This window comes from Xenopus tropicalis, chromosome 7 (genome assembly GCF_000004195.4).
Source record: "Xenopus tropicalis strain Nigerian chromosome 7, UCB_Xtro_10.0, whole genome shotgun sequence".
Classification (NCBI taxonomy): Eukaryota; Metazoa; Chordata; class Amphibia; order Anura; family Pipidae; genus Xenopus; species Xenopus tropicalis.
The window spans coordinates 114,155,770-114,166,696 of record NC_030683.2 but is presented as its reverse complement, the minus strand read 5'-3'; the positions used below and the strand labels follow the sequence as shown (position 1 = coordinate 114,166,696).

Genomic DNA, 10,927 nt, shown 5'->3' with positions numbered 1-10,927 from the left:
CTCCCAACCCCCTTTCATATCACACCTCCACGTTTTCCTTCTGCTATCCATATTTAGTTTGTGACTTTATCTTACCTTTTCATTACATTTTCTTCCATCTTATACCTACTACTCTGCTCTCCATGTCTCCTATTCTTAACTGGATATAGCATACGGTGGGGCCATGGGGCAGCAGGGAGGTGGAAGCAGACTGGCCCAGCCACAACGAAGTGCAGGGGAAAGAAGAGAGGAAGGCGGGTCAATCATAAAAATTAAAGATGGCCGCACGTTCCACTCTGGAACGCACGGCTATCTTTAACAGTATACAGTGGGATGTTCTCAGTCGGTTCGGTCCGGCCAGGGAAGGGGGGGCAGTCCAGCAGAAGAATCAGAGGCACAATAAGGATAAGGTATTTTCTGTGCACTGCTTTCCCGACATCTGTGGGTGAAAGGGAGGGGGGAGTAAAAGTTCCTGGTGTCTTCAATGGTGCGGGGCCCGATTTCGTGCAATAGGTCCAATCGGCCTAGGGCCGGCCCTGCCTCCTCCTCGTCAGAATCTCTGCTTTCTTCACTATCAGTGCTCCCACAACTCCTAATAAAGCAAGTGATTTTTGTCACACAATAAAAAAAAGGCCAGTGTGCATACAGCTGATGAACATTAAAAGGGTAGTTTACCTATAAATTAACTTTTAGTGTGATCTCTCATACCTCCCAACAATTGAAAAGTAGAAAGAGGTTCAAAAACATCTGCTGCGCTTCGCGCGGCAAAAGTTTTCAGGTCACGCCCACTTTATGGCCACGCCCCCCAACAGGCCCATTTTACAAAACCACACATGAAAAGTATAAAATACACAAAAGCGCACCAGAAGACAGACAGTAGCTCCCCCCAGCATCCTCCAGCTCCCCCTAGCATCCTCCCAACATCCTCTAGACCCACCAGCATCCACCCAACATCCTCCAGCTCCCCCCAGCATCCACCCAACATCCTCTAGACCCCGCAGCATCCACCCAACATCCTCTAGACCCCGCAGCATCCACCCAACATCCTCTAGACCCCGCAGCATCCACCCAACATCCTCTAGACCCCGCAGCATCCACCCAACATCCTCTAGCTCGCCCCAGCATCCACCCAACATCCTCTTCTTCTCCTCTCCGTGACGTCACACGCACGGCTCTTGTTAGCGCCGCAGCTTCTGCACAGTGAATCCATAAAATGTTAGAACTGAGCGGCACAGAAGCCACGGCGCTAACGAAAGATGCGTGTGACGTCACGGGAGCAGAAAATTTAAAAAGCGGGACAAATCAGCAGCTATCCGGGACTGCGGGACAGAGACAGAAAATCGGGACTGTCCCGCGTAAAGCGGGACAGTTGGGAGGTATGATATATATATATATCAATCCAAATGGTGTCCGCACTCCAAGGCTCAATATTCTGCGGGGTGCATGGCCAAAATTATGTATATACAGAAAATAATAATCATCCGTGGCCAGCACACCCTTCAATACTTTATCAAAAATGTATTGAAAATATATTGTTTAAAACCAAAACACGATGCTTCCTCCTTTCGGTGCATGCCGATAGAGCAGATTGAGCTACATCCGAGGGGAGGCGACAGTAGTAAAAGGCTTCTCAAGAGGGAGGCCTTTTGGATTAGTGAATTAAATTGCTTGTATCCTCAAGGTTTAAATGGAAGTTTGAATTTGAGTTGTTTTCTTACATACAGTAGATAAGCAAGCTTCAAAATATTGATCAGAGATATGTTTTGTATATAACTTTGTAGTATTTCCGTAATGCGTCATATATGATTTTTTTTTTTTTAAAGGTTTATTTTTCTTTTTATTGATAGTGAAATAAAATGTTAACATAAACAAACAGGTTACATATATGGATATGAGTGGTTGGTTACTTTACACAATACAAGTTGGTTATACAGCTTTGTTATCATGAGTACAGTTTTGTTGCAAGGTGTTAATACAGACGCGGTTCTTTTAAGGGGTGAGGGGCCCATTTGATTCACACCACGTGGCCCAGATTTTTTCAAATTTGCCGTGTGCCCCCCTGGTCTCATAGGTAAGTTTTATAAGGGGTAGGGCGGCATTGACGAGTTGTTGCCAGAGTTCGAGCGTGGGTACACTGTTGCCCATCCATCTCATTATAATGGCTTTTTTGGCGTAGAATGTAAGGGATCTAAATCTTATTCTGGCTGCATTGGTGGGGAGCATATCCTCCACCGTGCCTAGGAGACAGGTTGTGGGATTGATGACATTGGGTAGCGCTAGCACTGTTGAGATAGTGTCCATCACAGCAGTCCAGAACTGCGCTATGGGGGGGCAGCTCCAGATTAGGTGAATAAAGTCCGCTCGGGGGGATTTGCACCTGGGGCAGCAATCGTCAGGCGCTTTGCCGAACCGGTGGAGTTTTGTGGGTGTAATATATAGTTGGTGCAGGACCTTGTATTGGATCAACCTGTCCCGTATGGAGATAAGGAATTCATAACAGGTTTCTGTTGTTTCCTCCCAGTGCTCTAGTGTTAAGCTGGGGATAGCGGTGGTCCACAGGTTGTATGCACGTTCGAAGGGTTTGACATTAGTTGCCAGAAGGTGGGTATATATTCTAGATAGGAGCTTTTTGGTTTGGGGTTGGTATAGTGTTGCTTCTAGGTCCAGTGAGACCAGGGTTGGGGTTAGGGTTTGGAACTGCGCCTGAAAGGCGTGCCTGAGCTGTAAGTATCTAAATAGATGTAGGTGCACTTGGGGTGCTTTTCTTCGCAGTTCTTGGTGTGAAGGGAATTGTGCACCTTGGACTAAGTCGCCTAATTTTTTGATCCCTAGTTTGGGCCAGATTGTGAAGTCAGGTAGGTTCTTGATGTGGGGGAGTAGGGAGTTACCCCATAGGGCCATGTGGGGAGATAGATGTGGGAGTGGGTGGCCTAGGAGTTTGAGTGCCACTGCCCAAGCTTTGTGAGGGGTTTTGAGTGAGTCGGGTAGAGCACCTCCGTCAGTAATATGTCTGTAGGGGAAGTTGCCCAGACCCTCCATGGAGTTAAGGAGGGAGGCATGCAGGGCCATGTTGGGGTTGTACGGATTGGGGCAGAACTGCCAGTGTAAATATGATATCTGGGAAGCCAGGTAGTAAAAGAAAAAGTGTGGGAGAGCCAGGCCTCCTTGTTGCAGTGGTGCTGCTAGGCGTTGCCAGGAGATACGCGGTGTTTTGTTTGCCCATACATATGGTATTATTAGGGTGTTGAGTTTGCGGAATAGTGAGCGTGGGAGGGGGTATGGTGTGGCATGGAATATATATAGGAGTTTGGGGAGAAAGACCATTTTCAGTAGGTTGATACGCCCCCAGAGTGTGAGTGGTAATTTTACCCATGCTTTCAGCGTCTGGGCCATGTGGTCCATCAGTGGGTCAAGATTGAGCTTGATAAATTGTGTGGGATCGGAGTGTACATGGATGCCCAGATATCTGAAGGACTGGACCCATTGTAATTCCATACCAGTTGGGAGCGGAATTGCCGGTGTTTGGTCTAGGGTATATACTTGGGATTTGTCCCAGTTTATTTTGAGACCTGAGAATTTGCCGAATTTCTGGATCTCTAGGAGAAGTGCTGGGAGCGATTGGGCGGGGTTGGCTAGGTATACCAGGATATCATCCGCAAACAATGATACCTTCTCGGATATATTGCCGTATGTGAGACCTTGTATGCTGGGGGAGTTCCGTATAAGTATGGCCAATGGTTCAATGGCGAGAGCGAATAGGGTAGGGGAGAGGGGGCAGCCTTGGCGAGTGCCTCTAGAGAGGGTAATGGGTTCTGAGGTAATACGTCATATATGATTTTAATGAATATTTTACTGATATACATTTTTTGAGATGGTATTATAAAATGGCATTTTTTTCTACAGGGTATCTCATGAATGAACTTTTTAACATGGACACTATGTGAGCTCACTGATGCACTAGTGACACCATATGGTGAGAATGTACACTGCACTTTATAATTTTATAATTGTATTTAATGGTATTGCACTTTGATTATTTATAACAAATTATTTATATCATGCGATTATTGCACTATGTTGGAGATTTTATAGAATCACTTATGTCATGATATAATTATATTTTTTTGAATGGATATACAGTATATTAAGATAAATTAAATAAAGCTTAGCTGGATTTTAACAATGAAAGAATTCACAACCCACAAAGCCCAGGATTTGAAGGAAGGATGAATAAACATTTGGCTATGACAGAGTATGTTATTCAGTGATTTGAAGGGATTCTGTGATGAAAAAACATGTTTTTATAAATTGCACTTCTCTAGCAGAATCCTACATTTTAAAATTTGACATGGGGCTAGACATATTTTTAGTTTCCCAGGTGCCCTCAGTTATGTGACTTGTGCTCTGATATACTCCAGTCATGGGCGTCCACAGAAGGGGGCAAGAGGGGGCACTTGCCCCCCCCTGGAAAAGTAGCAAAAAAAACAAAAACCTTACTCCGTTTCTGCAGTCCCCTCAAGCCCGTTTTTGCTGTGCTCCGATTGGATCTTTCTTCTTGTGGATTCTCCAATCAGAGCACAGCTTCCTTGACAGACAGTAAAATTGACCAATCAGAGCACACATGCACACAGGGATCGGGAGATTTTGCAAACTGGAAACAGAAATAAAGACTGAAAAGAAGAATCTGCCCCTGTAACTTTACCTAAGAACCAACTCTCAACTTTTTCTGCAGTTTTCATCCCACAGGTACTATACCCAGGCACTATACCCAGGCACTATACCCAGGCACTATACCCAGGCACTATACCCAGGCACTATACCCAGGCACTATACCCAGGTACTATACACAGGCACTATACCCAGGTACTATACCCAGGCACTATACCCAGGCACTATACCCAGGCACTATACCCAGGCACTACCCAGGTACTATACCCAGGCACTATACCCAGGCACTATACCCAGGCACTATACCCAGGCACTATACACAGGCACTATACCCAGGTACTATACCCAGGCACTATACCCAGGTACTATACACAGGTACTATACACAGGCACTATACCCAGGCACTATACACAGGCACTATACCCAGGCACTATACCCAGGCACTATACCCAGGCACTATACCCAGGCACTATACACAGGCACTATACCCAGGCACTATACCCAGGCACTATACCCAGGTACTATACCCAGGCACTATACCCAGGCACTATACCCAGGCACTACCCAGGTACTATACCCAGGCACTATACCCAGGCACTATACCCAGGTACTATACCCAGGTACTATACCCAGGCACTATACACAGGTACTATACCCAGGCACTATACCCAGGCACTATACCCAGGTACTATACCCAGGCACTATACCCAGGCACTATACACAGGTACTATACCCAGGCACTATACAGTTCTAAAGAATCACTAGCTGACATTAAATTGTTTTTTGCCTGACCTGACATCTATAATAATTTATAATCTATCCCCTACCCTAACACATGGAGGGTAAGTTAACTCTTTCCCTCTGAAAAAGCTCATTGTGTGTTTATATATGTGTTGTTGTTTTTTGCACTTACTATTTTTTTTTTTTTTGTCATTGTTTTGTTCATTTATAGTAAGTTACAGTGGGGCCAATGTTGTGTATCAGTGCCAGTGTTATAGTGCCAGGGCCTGAATATCTGCCATCTGTACCCACTGCTCCTCACTGTATATAATGTGCTGGGTTTGTAAATACGGACTGCGTCTCACTGTATATAATGGGGAGTCAGTACCCACTGCCTTTCTTGCTATAAAACTAACATTAACACATCTAAAGGGGTGGTTCACTTTTAAGTTAACCTTTAGTATGTTATAAAATGGCCTATTCCTAGCAACTTTGCAATTGGTCTTCCTAATTAATTTTTTTGAATAATTTGCCTTTCTCTTCTGCCTCTATACAGATTTCAAATGGGGGCCAAAAAATATTGCTCTGTGAGGCTACAATTTTATTATTATTATAATTTTGTATTACTTATTTTTCCAAGTAGGCCCCTTAACTATTCATATTCCCATCTCTTGTTTAAATCACTACCTGGTTGCTAGGGTAAATAAGACCCTAGCAACCAGATAGCTGCTGAAATACCAAATGGAGAGCTGCTGAACAAAAAGCTAAATAACTGAAAAACCATTAAAAATAAAAGTGAATTCGAATGCGAACTACCCCTTTAAGCTAACTGATCACAAACACAAATGTTTGCAGATCCCCTAACAGAAGTGCGCGTATGAATACTTTTACTACTAATACTAAACATTTTAGGGTAAAAAAAAAAAGCACCCCCACCCGCACTTTTGTACAGTATCCCTGGAAGTCAGTGGGAACGGCAAGAGGTAGTTGGGAGGTTAACTTTTTACGTCAGCAGCGAATCCACTAAGTGTCACATTAGCTGTAGGTCAGTCTGTGTATGGGCCATATTTAGCCTCCCCTAGTATCATCCTGCAAAAAAAAAAATATATATATATATATTTATCTGTTGCAGGATGATGCTAGCTTACTTGCCCCCCCTTGGAAAATTTTCTGCGGACGCCCATGACTCCAGTCACTCTTTACTGCTGTGCTGCAAGTTGGAGTGATATCGCCCCACTCCATTCTCCCCCACAGCAGCAGATAAGCAGAACAATGGCAAAGTAGCATGATAACAGCACCCAGACAGCTGTATTGCTAAAGAAAAAAAAAATGCTCACAAGCCCCTAGTGGTAGATATGAGAATAGCACTCAATAGTAAGAAATCCAAGTCCGGCTTGGGACTATAGATAGATCTCTTGTAATAATGGGAGTGGTTTGAATGAGAGGCAGGAATATGAATAGGAGAGAGGCCTGAATAGAAATATAAGCAAGAAAAAATAACAATAAAATTGTAGCCTCACAGGGCAATAGTTTATGGGCTACCAGGGTCATTGAAAGCTGGAAAGAGCCGGAAGAAGAAGGCAAATAATTACAAAAAAAAAGACTATTAAAAATAAATAATGAAGTCCAAATGAAGAGTTGCTTAGAACTGTATTATCTTATGTATAAGATAATACAAGTTAATTGAAAGGTGAACAACCACTTTAGGGACTATAAAACTGCACCACCAACCATCTAGAGTGTGGGGCACTTATGTGTGTGATAGTTACCCTTTAGAATTATACCTGAACCAGCAATTGGAATGTTCACTTTCACATAGTCAAGGAAATCAATTAACTGGACCTCTATGGTTACAGGATCAACGGTTCTCCCAGGGCCGCCAGTTTTTGGGCAAATCCATGAGCAGCTGTCACACCTCCTTGCTAAGTACCCCGGAGGACAAGGACCAGGCTTTGCAGAGGCACGTAAGTACATACAGAACGGCACAACTGTGTGTTACCCCTGTGTGGCTCCCTGGCATCTGTAGCACAACAAGGCAGGGAATATGTAGATAGGGTCAGGGTACAATATAAATCACTAATCCTATAAATGTATTGGGATATTTGTGAGACCTTTGTGCCTATATGGCCTAAGGGACTGACAAAAAAATGCCTAGTTGGCTGCATGGTTTCCCTGAGCTTGCAGATACACAGATACACCTAAGGGCATAAGGGTGTCCAGTCCCAAGGGCAGCAGAAGACTGACCAATATTGTGCATAAGTTGGATTGAGTGGGTTTTCCCAAACCAGTGGCTCAGGACAACAACAAAAAACATGTGTACTGCCAACCAGAGTCTGCTGTAGGCTGCCAGTTCACAAGGGGGCTACCAAATAGCCAATCACAGTCCATATTTGTCACCCCCAGGTACATTTTCCATGCTTGTGTTGCTCAATGTGGCTCATTAGTAAACAAAAATTTGGGGATCCCTGCCCTAAATCTAGGCCAGCCTGTATCTAGGCGGATAGGGAAGAGATTGGAGGTTCATTCTAATTCTGAAATTCATTGATAGGAATGTGGGCTGAATTGTGCAGGGTCTAGTCACGGTTAAAGAGGCTGCTACATGTGTTTTTAGCAATTTGTGGGATAAAGGAGCAGTTTAGTAGGGATGTAATTCACCGATGAAATGTCGGTGTGCTCACCACTATTCTGTATTATATAATGTAATAATAAAGGGCATTTATGGTTTGATTCCCAAGCAATTGTTTGCAGAGAAAATAACTTCTATTCATCAAAAGTAGCTAATGTACCAATACAGCTCCCCTGATAAATGGCCTCTTGCTCAACAGATTTATTCATTCATTCAGATTCAGTGCTATGAGAGACTGAGGCCTATGCACATACCCATGGAAATGCCAACACTTACATAATAAGGAGCAACTATAATAGTGCCCATAGGCACTCACCTGTGCGTTCATAAGATCAAAGTGCTTTCAGCTGTTACTCACCTTCTTTATTTTGGTTCCACAGCACGACGACCTGATTAACCTGGTGCAGAAGTTGCTGCGCTCATGGAACCAACCCCTGCAGCATTTGGCGCTGGAGGCTCCAGACAACATGGCGAGTAAAGTGAAAGAAGTAGAGGAACACGCTAAGATCCTGCAGGGAGGGATTGATAGGATTGCTGGAAGGGTAAGCAGCTATCCACCCAATACAAAGGGCATTGATATTCTGTTTGTCAACTTTCTATTCATCCCTATGGAATTTTTAAAAGTGTGTTTATCAAATGGTGAACTCTAACTTTCACCCATTGGCAAATACGCTTCTAAAAATCCCATTGGAATGAATAGAAAGTGGGTGAATTTTTCTGTAGTGAGCTCTAATCTCATGTTTTGATAAATCAGATTTCTATTCTGATTTTCGTGGTTTTAGAGGTTTATGAAACCACAACTGAACTCATTTTCTCTAAAAGAATGAACACCAAGTAAATTAAAAAAGCCTTTTAAAAAATCATGAACTAAAAGAATACGTAAAAATGCAAAAAACACAAATTTTTCATATGGTCGCACAAATGAAAGTGTCAAAAAACCCCAAAACCTCTAAAACCATGAAGCAAAGAAAAATCTTCCCGTTAACTTCCAGTGCCCTGGATAGGTTTAGATGGCATAGTTTCACTTTGTCACAGTTTTGCTCCATAATAAATAGCAAAACAAATCACAGCTTTTTCCGTGACAAAATCATATTTTTGCACAAAAAATATGACCTTTAGCAAATGACCCCCTAATTTTTGATCAGTCTGCCACTACAATATAGATAATGAATGCAAGGATCTGATTAGATTTTTCTATGGATCACAGTAGTGGTGCAATGTCACCCCTATGTTTGTAAATTAGCTTATATACTGTATATATTAATGAGGTCCCTACCTTTGCCGTTAATCACACAAGCCAGGATATGTGGATACTACGGGTCTAGCAAAACTAACAGGGCCCTTAACTTTAGATGCAAAGCAATCTGGGAGATGACTTCTACCCTCAGTGGTTCGGCCCGTTGGATCCCAGGATGCCAAAAGGAGATTCGGAGAGTTACGCCCTCTATCACTTGCTGCACTGTTTCCGGAGGGATTCCAACAAGATAGACAACTACCTGAAGATCCTGCGGTGCCGCATGGTGCATGCCAGCAACTGCTAAAGGCGCCACTTGGGCGTCACTCTGTCTGCAATGTCACCTCTATGGTTAGACATCCTAGCTCTGTTCTTTTACTGCACTTACTCCTTATCTAGGGATGTGCCGACTGCATTACATAAGATAGGAGTACATCAAGGGACATATTTATTATAGTGTGTAAGCCAGCATCAGATCTTTGCTTTTGTTTTCTAACTTGTAGGTAAATGTATAAATCTTATTGCTGACTGGTTGCTATGGGCAACATCACTAGTGATGTTGCACACTATAATAAATATACCTGAAGCCTTCAAATCTACCAAACTAAAACTCTGACCTATAAATAAATATTTTACTGTAATTGTTTCCACCCTAATTCCCATGCCCCAACCTCTAAAATGTGATGATATCAGATAGAAATATACAGGCCGGATTTTTGCACAACATTATGAATTGCATGAAAAAAAAAAACATAGGCTGAGAGTGAAAATAGTGAAGTCGATCATTGGTGGCTTTCCCATAGCAAATTAGTTCCACCATAGTGTCCCCCCAATTTGACCCCTGTGGGGTACAGTGTCTTATATGGGACATTTATATTTGTGTCACTGCTGGGAACAAGTATGGACCATTGTAGGGCCCCCCCAGGTAGGGATTTTAGCCTTCACCACTGAATGGCAGAAGGACATACAGAATATGGGAAACAGTCCCACACATTGACAGTCATAAATAAAAAATTATGCCTTTTTAGCAGTGCTTTTTTGCATTTCCCCCAACTGTTTTATTGGAAAGTGCTGCTGGGGGGTTTATGCTCCACCTAGAGGTGCTTTTTCTCTGCACATCAGTCTTCATGCTCAAATGATCCAAAAATCCTAGTAGAGGTTGGTGCTGCCCCCCTTCCCTGCAATTTGGGTCAAAATCTAACCCTTTCCAACCCTTTCAGTAACACTGAGCCACAGCGTCAGGCTTCTGGTAGAGAATAGCAATGCCCCACAGACCCCTTAAGGCTTATATTGCAATTGGCAGTAAGAAAACAGTGTGAATTGCTGTGGGCTGCTTCCCTTTATAATTAAAAGCCTGTGTGGCTGCAAATGCCACCAAAAAGTATTATTTATATGGCGCAGACATATTCTAAAGCATTATAGAGATTAAATGTATTCATATCAGTCCCTGCCCTAATTTACTAGGAGCCAAACTGCCTGTAGGAGTGTGGGAGGAAAAGCAGAGTAGCCGGAGGAACCCCCAGTAAGCACAGGGATAACATGCAAGCTCCTTGAAGATGGCCCTGCCTGGAATTGAACCCAGTACCCCCACCCAGTGCTGCAAGGCGCAATACTAACCACCCTAGTGGTGCCTTTAAACATATACACATCCCTCTTTTCAGGATTTTCCAGCCACATTATGTGAGATAACGTATAAAACA

At 43.3% G+C, this 10,927-nt stretch overlaps 1 protein-coding gene across 1 annotated transcript; it reads left to right on the top strand.

Annotated features, from left to right (window-relative positions):
• The first annotated feature begins 257 nt into the window (after positions 1–257).
• On the top strand, positions 258–9,715 carry LOC100497196 (prolactin). Its single transcript, XM_031906546.1, has 4 exons — positions 258–389; positions 7,224–7,331; positions 8,374–8,535; positions 9,346–9,715. Exons 1-4 carry the CDS (start codon positions 258–260, stop codon positions 9,532–9,534), a joined length of 591 nt encoding a protein of 196 aa, XP_031762406.1. The 3' UTR covers positions 9,535–9,715.
• Positions 9,716–10,927: the final 1,212 nt, after the last annotated feature.

Excerpts from the sequence above, each read along its gene's own strand:
- LOC100497196 (XM_031906546.1), top strand. The coding sequence starts at position 258 with ATGGCCGCACGTTCCACTCTGGAACGCACGGCTATCTTTAACAGTATA. Across the intron at positions 7,332-8,373 it reads ACCAGGCTTTGCAGAGGCAC|CACGACGACCTGATTAACCT; the intron begins GTAAGTACATAC and ends TTGGTTCCACAG. Across the intron at positions 8,536-9,345 it reads TTGATAGGATTGCTGGAAGG|ATGCAAAGCAATCTGGGAGA; the intron begins GTAAGCAGCTAT and ends CCTTAACTTTAG.